At 41.3% G+C, this 17863-nt stretch overlaps 1 protein-coding gene across 2 annotated transcripts in view; it reads right to left on the bottom strand.

Annotated features, from left to right (window-relative positions):
* The window catches only part of ATXN10 (ataxin 10), a 161627-nt gene that overhangs the window by 112549 nt on the left and 31215 nt on the right, over positions 1-17863 (bottom strand). For both annotated transcript variants that reach the window (XM_025881584.2, XM_073882633.1), the window contains exons 4-5: positions 9904-10000; positions 7119-7277 (exon numbers count right to left, since the gene is read on the bottom strand). In XM_025881584.2, the coding sequence (XP_025737369.1) occupies positions 7119-7277; positions 9904-10000 (256 nt within the window). The remainder of the gene's footprint in view (positions 1-7118; positions 7278-9903; positions 10001-17863) is intronic.

Consider the following 17863-nt stretch of genomic DNA (forward strand, 5'->3'; position numbering starts at 1 on the left):
GTAACCTCCATACCCAACGTGGGGCTCAAACCTACGACCCCGAGATCAAGAGTTGCACACTCTACCAACTGAGCCAGCCAGCGGCCCCCTCCATTCTTTTTTTCATTCAACAAAGAAGAAACGTCCACTAGTGAGTGAAGGTAAGTACATTTTTACTTTAACTATCTGGAGGACAAGAGTAACTGTCACTCACATTCAATTTACACAAAAGGCAGAAGAAAGCGTTCTGTGTGGACATCCATCCGGACAACTGGAATTCTTTGCTACACCACCTTAAAGGGTAACATTCAGTGGAGAATACCAACGGTAAATACACATACAAAGCAATGAGCACGAGATGCCGACCGGAGGGAGATTTTTTTCTTGCAACTGTAGAGTGGTAACTGCATGGCTGTCAATTATGTGTAAGTTTGTGTTAGCTGCTGAGATGTTTTTCTAAATATAATATATTCTCCATCCCAGCATGCTGCCTAAAGATACAAGTAAAATTCTCAACTTTCACTCAGAATTCACTGCATTTACTTTCTTACCAAACATCTGCTCAAGGGAAACCAAAGACGAAGAGACCCAATCACGTTCAATGTTTTCTAAGTTACAGACTTTAAATCTGTGATTAAATTCTTCTGCAGAACAACTATGTCTGTAAATTCAGAAATTCTGTGGTAGTCCTGTGTGAGGGAGGTGGGGTCCCATTAATCTGAAACCTAAAATGCCACAAGGATATCTAGAGACCGTAAGACTCAAATAACACTCCAAATTCTATGGAAAATAGAACAAATGGTCTTGGGGGAGGGTCACAAATATACTCTAGCAAAGGCAGAAGGGGCATCAGAGAAACAGATTTCTTTTACAAAAAGAAAAAACTAGAAACGTGATCCGTTTGCTAAGTCCTGAATTACACATACACACACATGCGTGCGCGCATGGGTGTATGCTGAATTCTCTCCCTCTGTGTGCATGAAGGTCACAGGCTTGCTTGCTTCATCTACTACTTTCTGTTTCTGGTGCCAAAATAGACTCATGCAGGCAGTCAGAGGCAAAACTCCCAAGTCCAATCTTGAAATTCATCATTTAAATGTGATTACAGAAAAGCGCACATTCACAAATCAAGCTGTTGATGCCAAAGCACTGACTACATTTTTACGTCATTTTCCATATTGACTACAACCCAAAATGCACAAAGGTCTTTCCATGTCCTTCTTTCTCTCGGTCTCCCTCATTTATCACTGGTGTTAAAGCACGTGAACAGTTACAGACAGGTTAATTATCATCTGCAATGCAGTGTTTCTATGCCATGTAGAAGGTGCTAAAAGCCATCTCTAAGCTTCAAGGAGCATACGTTAAAAAAAAAATACAAAGATCAGTATATCGTTGGTAAACGGAGGTATTCCTGAAGTCAAGGTTTTAGGGAAATCTTTTTCAAATGAGAGCCATTTATTTCCGTTTCCATATAGGCATACAATGTCAAAGCTACACTTACGAATAAAATAGATTGCAGTGACTGTGAAAACCTAGAAAACTCTTTTACACTTCACTAATTAAATGAAGAATCTGATTTAAACACTCTAGAAAATGAATGCCGCTCTCCTATTCTGATTTCTGGGAAATCCAACCCAAAGCTGCTTCCTACCGCAATCTGGACAAAGCTCACAGAGCTGTTATAAAAAGTAACGGTCTCCTGTTTGACAGGTAAATAACCTCTTCAGGAGGTCAAATGTGAGTAACATAAGGCAGAAAATTCTACTAGAACACAAATGAGTTATAATCTCTGAAAAAGATATCACAGGAGCCAGGATCTCCCAGGCACCTTTACTGGGCTGTGGGATTGAGATGAATTCAGACACCCAAACCCAACCCTTGGATTCATCCCGGGTTATCTAAGAGCACGAAAACATCGTTCACACCTACAAACAAAGGAGCAAGCATTTTTAGAAGGACATTATCCTAATAACTCAAGTGCGCCCACACCTTCCTGTGTCTCTGGTGTACCTAAACAAAAAAACCCAGTTACTGAAACCTTACATTTGTCCCTTTCCAAGAAAAGACACCACACCCGTGAATTCGAACGCCATCCAGTTTTGTGCTCTTTACCTGCTATCCCATAATGTTAGCAGGTAGGAGGGCCAAGAGTGTGTGCTCCCTAAATTTTCAGAGGTGGGTTCGTATTTAATGGCAAAAAGTAACAATTTTTTTGGAAGCCTCTGGATGCTGGTTTAACTCATGTTACTGCACCTCACTGCACTATGCTTCGCAGAGAATGCCTTCTTTACAAACTGAAAGTCTGTGGCAAGCCTGCGTCTTCAAGTCTCTTGGCACCAGTTTTCCAACATTTGCTCACCTCGTGTCTCTGGTCACATTCTGGTAATTCTCACAACATTTCAAACTTTTTTATTATTATATTTGTTATGATGATCTGTGATCAATGATTATCATTCACTGAAAGCTCAGCTGATGGGTTAGCATTTTGTAGCAATAAAGTATTTTTTTTTAAAGATTTTATTTATTTATTTGACAGAGAGAGACACAGTGAGAGAGGGAACACAAGCAGGGGGAGTGGGAGAGGGAGAAGCAGGCCTCCCTACTGAGCAGGAAGCCCGATGCAGGGCTCGATCCCAGGACCCTGGGATCATGACCTGAGCTGAAGGCAGACAGTTAACGACTGAGCCACCCAGGCACCCCAGCTATAAAGTATTTTTAAATCAAGGTACGTACACTGTTTTTGTAAGAGAAAATGCTATTGCACACTTACTAAATTACACTATAGTGTGAATGTAGCTTTTATGTGCACTGAGAAACCAAAAATTTCATTTGACTCTCTTTACTCCAGTGTTTGCTTTACTGCAGTGGTCTGGGACTGAGCCTGCAACATCTCTGAAGTATGCCTGTATTTCAGGATCCCATTTTTGTTTAGCAAATGCAGAGTTCCTCTCACACAAATCGAAGCATCACTGTTGTGCGGCAGAAGACATCAGCTACTACCACTAATTCCCATCCTTTTTCCTGCCTACCTCCACCGCTGACCTCTGAGAACTCTAACGTGAGCTCTTATGAAGTGGATTTCATCTTTTGCCCTTTACTCCACTGCTGCCAGAAAATCGCCTGTGATCTAAGATACTTAAATGAAACAGAATTCGGCTACAGAAAATTTTTCTAAGTAAGCAGATGCTAATGATTCATCCATCGTGTTTACAAAACATCAGCATCTGGAGGGAGGTAATCTAAGTGAAGCACGATATCATACTATTTTCATGCACCAACTTGTGTTTGCGTGCACATGGTAATTCAAATACAAATAAATGTTTGGAAAAATAAACAATTTAAAAATTAGGTATAATTTCAACAGAACAATAAAGTTTAGGCTGAAAGAGACCCAATTGAGAAAGCTGATCCCTCGCCCTGGAAATGCAGGTGGTACTACTAGCAGTTCAAAGCTCCCTGCGTGGACACGACCTGTGCCCCAAACACACTGACAGCTCCGTGAAAGCATGCATAAAAATAGATCCTCAGGAAAACTGGGCAACAAAACGAAGAACAACTTCATCTCTGGTGATTTACAATGATGCAAGGGCCAATTCCTCAAGATGTAACAATTACAAACATAAAAGTGTACCTGACCACAGAGCCTGAAAATAAGAGATGCAAAACCCAACAGATCTGACTGGAGAAAACAGAAAACGGTCCACTTCCAGGATTGAGCAGAACAGGTGGACGGAAGACCACAAGAAACAGAACGCCCAACAGGCGTCTACACAGCACCAAAACCTGAATCCACAATACTCTCAATGCACATGGAACAGTCTCCATGACAGACCAGGTGCTTGGCCATAAAACATGCCTCAATATATTTAAAAATTAAAAACGGAATTTTATAAAATGTGTTCTCCGATCACAATGGAATGAACTAAAACTCAATAGCAAAAGGAAATTCAGGAAATACACAAACATGGGAAAGTGAACAAGCTCCTAAATAACCAACAGGTCAAAGAAAAAAGTCTTAAGAGAAATTAGATATAATTTGAGACGGACTAAGATAAAAATATATGAGATACAGCTCTTACCAAGAAATTTATAGATGTAAATACCTCCATAAAAAAACCCTTTCATCAATAACCAAAACTTCTAGTTTCTTAAGAACTAGAAAAAAGAGCAAACTAAACACAAATTGATAAGGAAGGATAAATAAGGATCACAGCAGAAATATATGAAATAGAGAACAGAAAAGGAACAGGGAAAGAAAAAAAAAAAAAATCAATGAAACCAAAAGCTGGTTCTCTGAGATCAAAACTCTGACAAATCTTAAGCTGCAGCAACCAAAATACGGACTAAAATTACTAAAATCAGGAACAAAGAGGAAACATTCCTACCAACCTCATATAAATAAAAAGGGATTCTAAGGGAGTACTATGAATAACTATGAATAACTATGTGCCAACATATCAGGTTGCCTGGGCCAAGTGGACAAATTCCCGGAAAGACACAAACTAGTGAAACTGACCCAAGAAGAAGTAAACCACCCAAACAGTCCTGTAACAAGCAGAGATTGGATGAGTCATCAAAAAACTTCCCACAATGAAAAAAAAGCCCAGGACCAGATGGCTTCACTGGTGAATTCTACCAAATATTTAAAGAAAAATTAACACAAGTCCTTTGCAAACTTTTCCCCAAAATAACAAAAAACAGAAACATAAGAGAACACCTCTCAACTCATTCTGTGAGACAAGTGTTAACCTGATACCAAAACCAGGCAAAGGCATCACAAGAAAAAGAAAACTAAAGCCCAATATGCCTTATCAACACAGAAACAGAAGTCCCTAACAAAACACGAGCAAGCCAAATCCACAACATATAAAGATTATATACAGTAAGCAGGTGGGATTTACCCCAGGAATGACAAGCTGGTTTAAAATAAAACAAAATTAGGGGCACGTGGGTGGCTCAGTCGGTTAAGCGTCTGACTCTTGATTTCAGCTCAGGTCATGATCTCAAGGTTGTGAGGTTAAGTCCCCACTGGGCTCCATACTGAGCTTGGAGTCTGCTTGAGATTCTGTCTCCCTCTCCCTCTTCCTCTGCCCCTCCCCTCCCCACATGCACGCACTCCATCTCAGAAACAAATAAAAAATAAAACAAAATTAATCACCATAGTATACTGTAGTAATAGGATAAAGAGCAAAACCCTCAACAGATGCAGACAAAGCACTTGATAAAATCTAACAGCTTTCATGATAAAAAACAGTCAACAAACTAGAAGTAAGTACAGGAAAACTACTCATCCTGGAGAAGGGTCACTATGGAGAACCGAACTTCACACTCAGTGGTGAAAGACTGACAGCCTTCCACCTGATATCAGGAGTGAGACGCAGAGGTCTGCTCTTCACGTCTACTCAGCATTGTACTAGTCAGAGCAACTGCATAAGAAAAAGAAAGAAAGGCAACCTGATTGGACAGAAAAAAGTTAAACTATCTATTTGCAGATGACATGATCCTGTATAAACAAAGTCCTTAAAAAAAAAAAAAATCGCAAAAAACCATCAGAACTAACAAATGAGTTCAGCTCAGGCTGCAGGATATAAAATGAACATACAAAAATCAACCGTTTTTCTATATACTTGCCATTTACAATCCATGAATGAAATTAAGAAAACAATTCCTCTTAAAGAGCATCAAAAATAAGTACTTAGAATTAACTGAACTGAAGCTATGTAATACTTGTACACGAACACACTACAGAACTTCATTAAAGAAGTGAATAAGGCCTAAATAAATGGAAAGATACCCCTACACATGGATTGGAAAACTTAATCTAGTTAAAATGGTAATATTCCTCAAATTCATCTACAGATCCATGTACTGTCTTCCAAAACTCTAGCTGCTCCTCTGAACAAACTGAAAAGCTGATCCTAAAATTAATAAATAACACAAGGGACGCACAACAGCCCAAAAAACTCCTGAAAAAGAAGAACGAAGTTGGAAGACTCACAGTTTCTGATTTAAGACTTACACAAAGCTCTAGTCATCGAGATAGTGAGGTACTGGTATAAAAGAGAAAACAGAATGCAAACAACAAAATTAAAAGACACAAAAAATCAAAACCCTGAACAGAGCCTCAGGGAACTGTGAGGCAACAACAAAAGGCGAAGGTTTGTGTCATCAGAGTACAGGGGCTGCTCCGAGGGCCCTGTGGCCTCCCACACGTGCACACAGGCCATGTGGACAAAAGCACAACAGACCGTGATCCTCCCAGAACCCAAGGATGGGGGGCCCGAGGTTTCTGAGGCGCCTCCTTCCTGCCCCACGGGAGGCTGCCAGGGACAGTCAGATGAGACGTCTTTCTGATGAGCTACGGAGCTGCCTGCCCACCCCCTCAGAATGTAAAACTGCTTCCAGAAATGGGGCATCTCCCTACGGTCATCCCCGTCCTCCGGCCCCTTGTCTGTGTGACGAGGACCAAGGCTTCTCCTTTTCCCCATCCACTTAAGTAACAAGCTGTCTAAATCTAACAGTGACTTGTTGTGTCTTTACCGACTACAGTCAGCCTCAGCCTTGGCCTTCTATGGCCTGACATGGAGGCCCTGAAGGAGAGGCTGAAAAAGTATTCAAACAAACAATGGCTGGAAACTCCCCAAATTTGGCAACATAAACCTTCAGATTCAAGAAGTCTAGAGAGTTCAGAGAGGATATACCCAAAGAAATCCACGCCAAGACTTCATAATTAAACTTCTGCAAAGACAAAGAAAAATCTTAAAAATAGGCAGAGAAATGAAGCATTATGCACGGAGGTGGGGGACAGACATAACAATCTGAATGACAGTGAATATCTCTACTGAACAGAAGCCCACGAGACACAGATCAACGTCGAATCCGTAATGGGCTACCTGGTACAGCCACAGCAGTCTGACCTGGATGTCCCAGAGGGGCTGGGTGTTCTCAGGCTGTGTCCCAGGCCTTGCCAACTCACAAAAATTCTGACTAGCACCTCACTTTCCTTTTCCCAAGCCTCCAGGTGCTGCCGAGAAACTTTTCTTGTATCGTTCAATTATTAGAATTCAAACTCTTACTCTACAAGGAAAGTGATCTGTTAGAATGTTCTTAAGCAATCAAATTTCTAACAAGATACTTACGGCCATTCTGATTCAGGCTGCTTTTGGTGAGCTTCGATGACATCTATGGCAATGTTCAAATTTTCTTCCAGTTCTTTCATTCTTTCAGAATTCAGGGATGTGAACAAAATCATTGACGAGTAGGCAACAATTTTTTTGTCTGGATGATTTAAGCAAGACCTTCCAAATAAAGAAATGGGAGTGTGAGCCCCATTCAGCAATACAATAAAATATGATTATGATGCATACATAATAATCATCCCATTAACAAACTCAGTGCCTACTGGTGTTTTTAAGGATTTAATGAAGTACAACACCTTGAAACAAGTACACTATTTACTGTAAAAATAGCAATATAAATTGAGTCACAACACAAAGCATCTAATATTAAAGATGCAGCTGACTTACAACTCAAAAGCAAATGCCATCTGATTAAAGAAAAAGATAAAATGATTACATTTATAAAACATTAAAATGTTAACTCCTGTTAGAAAAAAAAAACAAACAAAGGCAAAACATGCTACCTCATTAACAACAGGCATTTCTAGACTAGTTATGAGGGACAGAATGTGTAGAGGAAAGATGTTACCCTGGCAAGAGAGAGAGAGGATGGGGAAGCAAGAGCCCCAGTCGGAGTCCCGCTTCACCACCCATCAGCTGTGTGATCTCAGGAAGGGCACTGATTTATCAACTCTCAGTAATACTATGGGTCACGCACTATGGCAGGATTTGTTTTTTCAGTTAAACTTCATAATACTCTTCTGGAGGAAATATTATCCTTATATTACAGACAAAGACTGTGTTTACTTGCCCGAGGGCACAAGGCCAGTGCCTCCCAAAGCTGGAATTCAAATTTGGTTCTATTTGTCTCACAGATACATGCAGAGTGAAGTCAAATAACCTCTTTCTGTGTGTTTTCTGATATAAAAATGGAATGCAACGACCTCCTTGGCCTATCTCACGGGGCTTCAGTGAGGATCGGATCTGACGCCATCAGTAAAACCACCATGTAAACTGTCACAACTTCTCTGACCACCCTGCTGAAGGGCCTCTCCTCTGTGTTTCTGTGATGTCTGGACTGACCCTCACTGTGTCCGTTCTCACGCTACGGTGTGCTCACCTATTCCTTTATTTCCCCCACTGAAGCATGGGCTTTGGGGAAGTAATAAACATATCTAAATTACCCGTATTCCACTTACCTAGCTCAGAACCTCACAGATATTAGGTATTCAAAATGTTTTAAAGGAATGAATTCTGAAGAATAAGTAATTTCTATTCCTGTAGCTTGAATTCCACAATTCTTTCCTCCCACCTAAGCTTAATTATCCTTAATCATAAGATTTTATGGGGCGCCTGGGTGGCTCAGATGGTTAAGCGTCTGCCTTGGGCTCAGGTCATGATCCCAGAGTCCTGGGATCGAGTCCCGCATCGGGCTCCCTGCTCCTTGGGAGCCTGCTTCTCCCTCTGCCTCTCTCTCGCTCTCTCTCTCTCTGTGTCTCTCATGAATAAATAAATAAAATCTTTAAAAAAAAAAATCATAAGATTTTATGCTTGCAACTCTATAATTATTTGCAGGAATTTCAGAGCCACCTGTAGACTCAGTGAACCGTATCTGCTTAGATCGAGTTTATCTGATCCGAACATCACCCTTTACGCACAGCCCAGAACACTCTACCACCAGGGAAGACAGCAGAGACTTTCAGCAGCTGCTATCTGAGCAGGTGCAGCCTTTGGATCCAGAGAGCAGCTACACCATTTACCAGCAACATCAGTTCCCCTGCCTGTCCCCAAGGGGACAGCACCACCCGCCCTGTAGGGCTGCTGACTAGGACAGGGATACCGCACAGAGAACGCCCAGCCCAGGGCACAGGAACAACAACTCCTACTCTACTGCTTACATGGTTGCCACAACCAAAGACACCCCACTCGCTGGCAACAGAGCCTGGACGAGAGGCCAGGCCTCCCACTCTCAGTGACTCTCCCATTACCTATCCCTCTTCTGCTACCTGCTCACCTTTTATCTCCATGCTCAACTTCTTACGGACCGGCAACGCTAGCCAAAACAAAATAGTAAATCACCAGGGAAAGCACCATGAACCAATCTAGACAGACTGGTTATCCAGATCTTACAGCTCTCCAGATCTACCAAAACATACAGCCTTGTGCCAGGCATGTAAGAAGCGCTCAACAGGGACGCCTGGGTGACTCCTGATTTCAGCTGAGGTCGTGATCTCAGGGTCACGAGTTCAAGCTCCACGTTGAGCTCCAAGCTGGGCGTGGAGGCTGCGTGAGATTCTCTCTCTCCCTCCCCACTTACCCTCCACCCCATTTTTCCTCCCCCTTCCCTCACCCCTCCCCCCAATAAAGTAAAGAAGTGCTCAGTAAATGAATGACTAGTTCACTGCCCATACTTCAGTGGTTTATGGCTTTTTTATTATAAATTTGTTTTCTTATCATATATTATAGTAAACTTAGTATTTCTTAATCAAAACTTTTATTTTCTTAAAATACAATTGACATACAATAAAGGGCGTAAAACTTAAGTGTACAGCCCAATAAATTATTAGATACGGATACACCTCCGTAACTACTGGCCAGATCAAGACACAGAACATTCCTAGAACCCCAGGAGATTCCTTCATGACCTCTCCCAGCTTGTACTCAACCCACCACCACCCACCACCACCCACCACTATCCTGAATTCTATCATCAAATGTTAGTTTTTCCTGTTTTTGAACTTCATGTAAATGGAATGATATAACCAGTCTTTTCAGAAGTCAGAAACCGTTTTATCAATATACTCACAAAAAGAGTTCTGGGAAAGCATGCACCCAAACAATAGACTGGGAATCTTCATTCCGTGAGGCAATGTTGCCTAGAAACTGCAGGCCACAGCGAAAAGCTGAGGATTTATAAAAAGTAAAAAAGATATAATTTAAAAATTTTTGACATACTGAATGAACATATCTTAATAAAAAAAATATTCGACATCATTAAACAGGAAGTTTCTGTTAGCTTCTTTACCTATATAAGTCTCTCACTGCAATGAAACTTTGGACATGACAATATTAAAATGCCTTACTAAAACAATGTACTATAGACAAAATTAATTAACTTCTTTAAAAGACCGTAAATGGACACACAAATATACCTCTAATATACATTAAATATCACTGGATTATGTGTTCCAATCAAGAGAGCTACTCTTGGACTGGATTTTATAAAATCTAACTTACTGCTATTGAAAACAAACATCTAAAGCATAAAACTATAGAAATATTTAAAGTTAAAGAATAGCAAAAAGATATATTAGGCAAATAGCAGCCTATAAAGGAAGTCATACACCACTTAAAATGAGACATCATAAACATTAAGGCAAAAAGCATTATTGGAGATTATTATTAAAAGTCATTTCAGGGGCGCCTGGCCAGTTCAATCAGTGGATCATGTGACTCTTGATTTCAAGGTTTTGAGTTCAAGCCCCATATTGGGTACAGAGATTACTAAAGAAAATAAACTTAAAAAAAGAAAGGCCATTTCAGAATGACTTAATTGACCAGGAAGATATAACAATTTTAAATTACAATCACCTAATAATATGGCCTTATACACACACACACACACACAGACACACACACACACACAAAAGAAAAACTGACAAAGCACAGAAGAGAAAAATCCACAATTAAATTTGGCAGTAAGTTATACATCTTTCTGGGTAACATAAATAAGCAGACAAAAAATTAGTATATTTAAAAGATTTTAATAGCATTTAATAACAATCTAGTTGACAGATTTAGACTATTTCACCAAATAAAACTGCAGAATATTGGACAAAACCCAGAATGCTGACAACACCCAGTGCTGGCACAGACGGGGAGCAACAGGAACGCTCATCCACAGCTGGTGGGGACGCAGAAGGGCGCAGCCACTTTGGAGGACAGTTTAGTTCAGTGGTATCTTACAAAACTAAACATACTCTTAATGTATAATCCAGTAATCACAATCCTTGGTATTTACCCAAAGTAACTGAAACCTTATGTCCACAAAAAACCCTACACGTTAATGTTTACAGCAGCTTTATTTATAATTGCCAAGTGAAAGCAACTAAGATATCCTTCCGTAGGTGAATAGATAAACACACTGTAGTCACAGCAGACAATGAAATATTATTCAGCACTAAAAAGAAATGAGTTAACAAACTATGAACAGACATGGAAGAAACTTACACGCACATTAGCAAGTGAAAGAAGTCAATGAAAAGCCCACATGCTGTATGATTCCAACTATGCTGCTCTGGAGAAGGCAAAACTATGGAGACACTACAAGATCCATGGTTGTCTGGGGTGAGGGCAGGGACAGTGAACAAGCAGAGCACAGAGACTGAAAACACTGAAACTACTCTGTGTGATACTATGATGGTGAATACGTGTCACTGCACATAGTTTTGTCCAAACCCATAAAATGTAAAACACCAAGAATGAACTATAATGTAAACTATGGGCTTTGGGTAATAACAATGTAACAAATATGTTACAGGTGACCTCTGAACATGTGAGGGTTAGGGGTACTGATCCCCACACAGTCAAAAATCCACATGTGACTTCTGACTCTCCCAAAACTTAACTACAAATAGCCTACTGTTGATCAGAAGATTTACTGATAGTCTAAATGGTTAACACGTATTTTGTATATTATATATATTATACACTGTATTCTTACAATAAGGCAAGCTAGAGAAAAGAAAATCCTAAGAAGGAGAAAACACATTTACAGTCCTGCTCTGTAACAAATCTGCATATACGTGGAGCTGAGCAGTTCAAACCTATTGTTCAGGGTCAGCTGTCCCTTTGGTGCCAGATGTTGACAGTGGGGAGAAGCTGTGCAGGGGTGGGGGCAGCACGAGAAGTCTCCACACCTTCTCATTTTTGCAGCGAACCTAAAACTGCTCTGAAAAATAGTCTATTTAAAGGAAAGAGAGTAACAGCACAACAGAACTGTTTGGTGACCAGAAAAAGAGACCTACGTGCAAGTCCTACCTTAATGTGAGCCTGTGTGAGTTATCTGACCTTTGTGAGATCCAAGTTCTTCACCATAACATGTGACAGTACCTGTTTTGTAGAGCTATCGTAAGGATGACATGGGAACCCACTAACACTGCTGAGGGTGCAGCAGGGAACACAGAAAAGGCTCAGACAGCCACCCCTCTTCACTAGCACATAATATGTACTTGACAAATGCTGGTTTAAAAAGTCCAGTTTCCAAATGTTACATGAAAACTCATGTTTGTTCCTGTTACATGAAAACTCGTGTTTGTTCCTCTAAACAGACACCCTGAGTGCTTACTGTATAAATCCTTATTGAGAATCCTACTATTGAGACAGGTACTTTCATCCTCATTAGAGAGCACAGGAGACCAAGACCCACAGAGGTTGTAAGGAAGCTGACCGAAGTCACACAGTCATTAAGTATCACAATTCTGGATTTATTTCTGTAATTGTATCAACCCAATGTAGTATTCTGATGCTTAGCAGAATACCCACTGGGTTATACATGAAGTCGATTAGTAAAAAAGGAAAAATTTTTTTCAACTGCAGAATATGCAGTCTTTCCAAGGACATAAGGCATATCATAAAACAGTACTTCACCGTATAATGAAGCAAAAGACAACTCTCAACATGTTTTTATTTATTTATTTATTTATTTATTTTTTAAGATTTCATTTATTTGTCAGAGAAAGAGAGAGAGCACAAGGCGGGGAGTGGCAGGCAGAGGGAGAAGCAGGCTTCCCACTGAGCAAGGAGCCCGATGTGGAACTTGATCCCAGCACGCTGGGATCATGACCTGAGCCAAAGGCAGATGCTTAACTGACTGAGCCACCCAGGCATCCCTCAACACATTTTTAAAAACTGATATACAGATAATGCTCACTTACTACATTGCACTTATGTTTATATACAATTACTTGGAGGAAATAAGCCCCAAAAATGATTAGAAAATCCCCACGTGTTTAAAATTAGAAGACAGATCCTAAATAACCTATGGGGACAGAAAAAAAATCACAATGGAAATACAATATTTGAAACCAAATGTCAACAAAGATACCAGAAACCAAAGCTTCTAGATGCAGCTAACACTGTACACAGAGGAATATTCATACTTTAAAACACATACTTTGGGAAAGAAGAATAAAGAAAATAAATGAGCTAAAAATTTGCTTCAAGAAATTACAAAAATAATAAAACAACCCAAAACAGTGAAGGAAGAAAAAAAGATTAAAAGCAAGAAGTTATTAAAATTGAAAGTAGTCATAAAAAGAGAATACTGAGATCCGAAATGTGACTTCAAAAAGCTCAGTACTGACTAACCTTTGGGAAAACTGATCAAAAAGGAGAAAAGGCACGAAGAACAAAGACATTAAATTTTCAGAAATGACAAAGAGGACATGGCCATGGATCTTGCAGACATCAAAAAAGAAAGTCAGAAAATACTGCAAATACCTTTAGGCCACACTGTTTGAAAATTTAAATGAAATGAACAAAACCCTAGAACACGGCTAACAAAAATCGCCTCCGTAAAAAATTCAGGGAATGCCTGCAGAGTCATACCATTAAGGTCATCGAACCAGCAGTCAAAAATTTTCCCACAAAAAAAAAAAAAAAAAAAGATCCTAGACCCAGGCAGCTTTATTGCCCATTCACATTCAAGGAAGAAATCATTTGATTTTACACAAGTCTTCCAAAGAACAGAAGAAGAGAGAGTAGACCCTAAAACCGACTTGGTGAGGCTCACGTAACTGTGATACCTGAGTCAGAACAAGCACAGCAGGAACAAGGAAGCGAACAGAATGTAAAAAATACTAAAAATGTATTTCAAACTGAATCCAGTCACATTCAGCATGATGAAGCTGAGAGTACCCCTGCACTGCAAAGCTACCTTAATGTTACAGTTAGAATCTGTAACTGATCACATTAACCTACAGAGGGCAGAGCCCTATGATCATCTAGAGTACAGCAGGGAATGTATGTGATGAACCTCAACACCCACTCACAGTTTCAAACAACAAACAAAACAAAACAACTCCCAGCCACCAAAGACTACAAGAGAGCTTCTGTATCTAACAAAAAATCTACAGCACATATTATAATGAATAGTCAACTGGAGAGAGCGTTCCTTCTGAAAGGGAAGGAGACAGAAATATCTGCTATCACCATTTCCAGTCAACTTTCTACTGAAAATCCAGGCCAGTAAGACAAAGGACGGCCAAACATTGGAAGACACTAAAGTTTTTTTCTCCACAGTTGAAGTGTCATTTCTAATGTATGTGGAAAGTATTTTCAAGTGTAAAAGTTGTTTGTCTGAATTAATAAGAGTCACAAAAATTGCTGGATACAAAGTCAATATTTAAAAAGTCAACGGGGCACCTGGGTGGCTCAGTCAAGCGTCTGACTTTGGCTCAGGTCATGATCTCAGGATCCTGGGATCAAGCCCTATGCTGGTTCCCCATTCAGCAGGGAGTCTACTTCTCCCTCTCCCTCTGCTTCTCCCCCTACTCGTGCACACACGCTCTCTCTCTCTCTCAAATAAATTCTTTTAAAAAATAAAACAAAAAAATTTTAAAAATTAAAAAATCAGTAATATTTCCATATATATAGGGAACAAGCAAAAAAGAAAAAAATCAAGAAAGGAGGCCATATATGAAAGCATCAAAAATGTAGCTAAAAGTGACATACAGTGCCACTAAGAAAAAAAATTCTAACACTTGACTGAGTGAAGAATTACACCATGTTCACAGATTAGAGGAATCCATTTTTCTCTAGAGATTAAATGCAATCTGAGTTTGAATCCCAACAGTGTGTGTGTGTAGGTGTGTGTGTATGTGTATGTGTGCATGTATGTGTATGTGTATAATTTTACACATCAGAGGATGTGTGTATGTTTGTGCGGATTTCTGTGAAACTTGACACGATGATTCTATAATTTGTCACTATACAATAGCCAAGATGCTGTTGAAAATCACTAGATAAGAGGATTTGTCTTCACAAAACAGTAAGCAATTGTAGGTTAACAGTATGGTACTAGGGCAGGAATAGATAAATAGACCAACAGAAGAGAAAAGAACAAGAAACAGACTCAAACTTAAATTGGCGTGATTAATGACAGAGATGCGACAATGGATTATTGAGTACAAAATGGTCTTTTCAAAATATAACACAGGTAGAGAAATGGAAATTGGACTCCTTCCTCCGCAACACAGAAAATTCAATTCTAAGTACTAACCTAAATGTAAAAAAGTAAAAATAGAAAGCTTTTAGAAAACAACACTGCAGAATAAGAAAGATATTTTAAACAAGACATGCAAAATAATACCAGAGAAAACCATTAACAAACTAGACTACGTTAAAACTAAGAACACTTTTTTTCTCAAAAGACACCATAAAGAGTGTTTTAAAAACACTATGCACAGAACAGGAAGAGATATGAACACGTAATAGGAACACATAAGTGCCACAGGATTTATACAAAGAGCTTTTATAAATCAGTTAAAAAGACAGACAAATCCAATAGAAAAATGAGGGGGGGGATTTGAAACACTTAATAAAGATATCTTAAAGGCAAAAATAGAAAGTGCTCAACCCCATGGGAAAACCGCAAGATTCTACTACACTCCCCCCCGGACTGGCAAAAATCAGTCAGAAAGTAACCAAGCGTTTGTGAGAATGGGGAGCAACACAACCAAAGCGTCTCTCAAGTTCGGCGCACCCCCGAGATCCCGTGAGTTCTTGCACAGGCTGGGTTTACGATGTTTCTGAGTGGACAGCAGTCACCAGTCGCGCCTCTCAGCTCCATGTAAACCCTCCACTGCCTGCTCTGTGAAAGTGAAGGCGGGCCCTTCCAATTTGTCTCCTTCGTCCGCTGGCGAGCAGCAAGTTCAGCCTCGTCTGTCCGCAGAGCCCTCGCGGGAGGAACCCAGGTACTTGGTTCTGGGCGACTCCTCTGGCCGGGCTTCCGCAGCATGCTGCTTCTCCAGCACCCAGCTCCTGCAGTGAAGTTTCCCTGGGGATGAGCTCCTGCACAGCGTGAAACCGGATGTGTCCGGCAGCCAAAAACTTCCTGAGGATGCTTCAAAGCAACCTCCCCGTGAACAACTTCCCCTGCACCCCAGAGGGTGGATTTCCAGCAAGTTCCACCAACACCGCCTCTCAGCAACTTCTCCATGCGAGAAGTGAGCCATAACCAGGCCATCTCGAAGGAGTGCTGGATCTCAGACCTGGGGAGGGGGAGTCTCTCCCTTGGACATCCATCTCAGCCCTAGCGGTACTGGCTGTCTGACATGTCTACAAATCCTATATTCTCCAGCATTGTCTGTACTTCTTAGTAGTCAATCCCTGGTTATTTCAAGCCCTTGTTAGAGTCAGTGATTCTTTACGTTAAATTTTCCCTGTTCAAGTTATGGCGTGGTTCCCATCTCCTGGACATGCCCTGGCTGGCAGAGTAGACGGAGTGAAGGAAGAGGAGGAGGGAGAAGCAGGGAAGAGGGAGGAAGGGGAAGGGGCCCCACTGGGAGCAAGACAGGAGGGCACCAAGCACGGACCTTAGAACACGATGAGCACTAAATCAGCCCGGACCAAGTCAGGCGGACAAGAGACTACTTATTTCAACAAAGAAAAATTAATATATAAAGAATTAAACCACAAAGGCAACACTGAGGTAACACAGAGATTATGGCTACAGGAAATGGCTACCACCCTTGGAACTGAAGGCATGGAGGGAAGCAGGTAAGGTTCTGAGAAGCCAGAGCTGGCAGGGGCTCTGCAGGGCTGGAACCCAGGCCTCAGGGGTAAGGGGATGCCCAGCTACTGTGGGGGCCCTCAGAAGCATGGAGGACACCTCCAAGAGTGGGACTCGGGAAGGGCCCCGGACAGCTGATGATGGTACCCCGTGGTGAGCACAAGGAGGCTGGAAGGGGGCAGCAGCTGCGGCTTTCCAAGGGAGACACGAATGGGGGGCAAGTCCCACCCTCCCTCCTCCTGCCTGCCAGCCACCCACCAGCATCCTTTATTAGCTGACCCTAACAGAAAGCAAAGGACAGGTGTGTTTGTGGCCTCCCAGCCCTGGCAACACAATACGAAAACAGAGACAGAGGGGTGAGCTTGAGTTGAATAATGACTGCCTAAGAACCAGAACAATATCTAGCATTAAGCAATCACTAATGTGATATGCACGTGTGATTTATGTGGATTCTTATTTTATCTTCACAATAAGGCACACCGCATTATCTACATTTCATAGATGAAGAAATGGAGGCACAGAGTGATTAAATAAATCAGCCAAGGTCGACAGCTAGCGAGGGGCCCAGCCAAAACCCGGAGTGGGCTGTATGCCTTCAACACCGGCTCTTAACCAGGACAGGTGCGCTGAAAGTAGCCAGCTAACATTCGTACGGTTCCCATGGGTAGAGCAAGGCTCATTGGTGAAATATTTAAAATACTTCTGTGCTTTGTGGTAACCAGACACGACCATGAATCCCTGCAGGCCCACCCCTGTCCCAGCCCCTTCCTCAGGACACACCCCATACCTAAAAGGCCACTGCCTGACTGAGCCTCAGCCTCCCAGGGCCATGCCCCACCTATGCCTGGCATGCATGCTGAGGTGTCCACACCCGCACCCTACTGTTTGCTCACTGATTTTGAAGTGGTTCACATCGGGGCCAGGGCAGCCCATGAGGCGCAATGGCATGTGATGAGATCCCGAGTGGAAAGAG

Source organism: Callorhinus ursinus, unplaced genomic scaffold (genome assembly GCF_003265705.2).
Source record: "Callorhinus ursinus isolate GAN/ISIS: 27379988/994484 unplaced genomic scaffold, GSC_fseal_2.0 scaffold48, whole genome shotgun sequence".
In the NCBI taxonomy this organism is placed as follows: domain Eukaryota; kingdom Metazoa; phylum Chordata; class Mammalia; order Carnivora; family Otariidae; genus Callorhinus; species Callorhinus ursinus.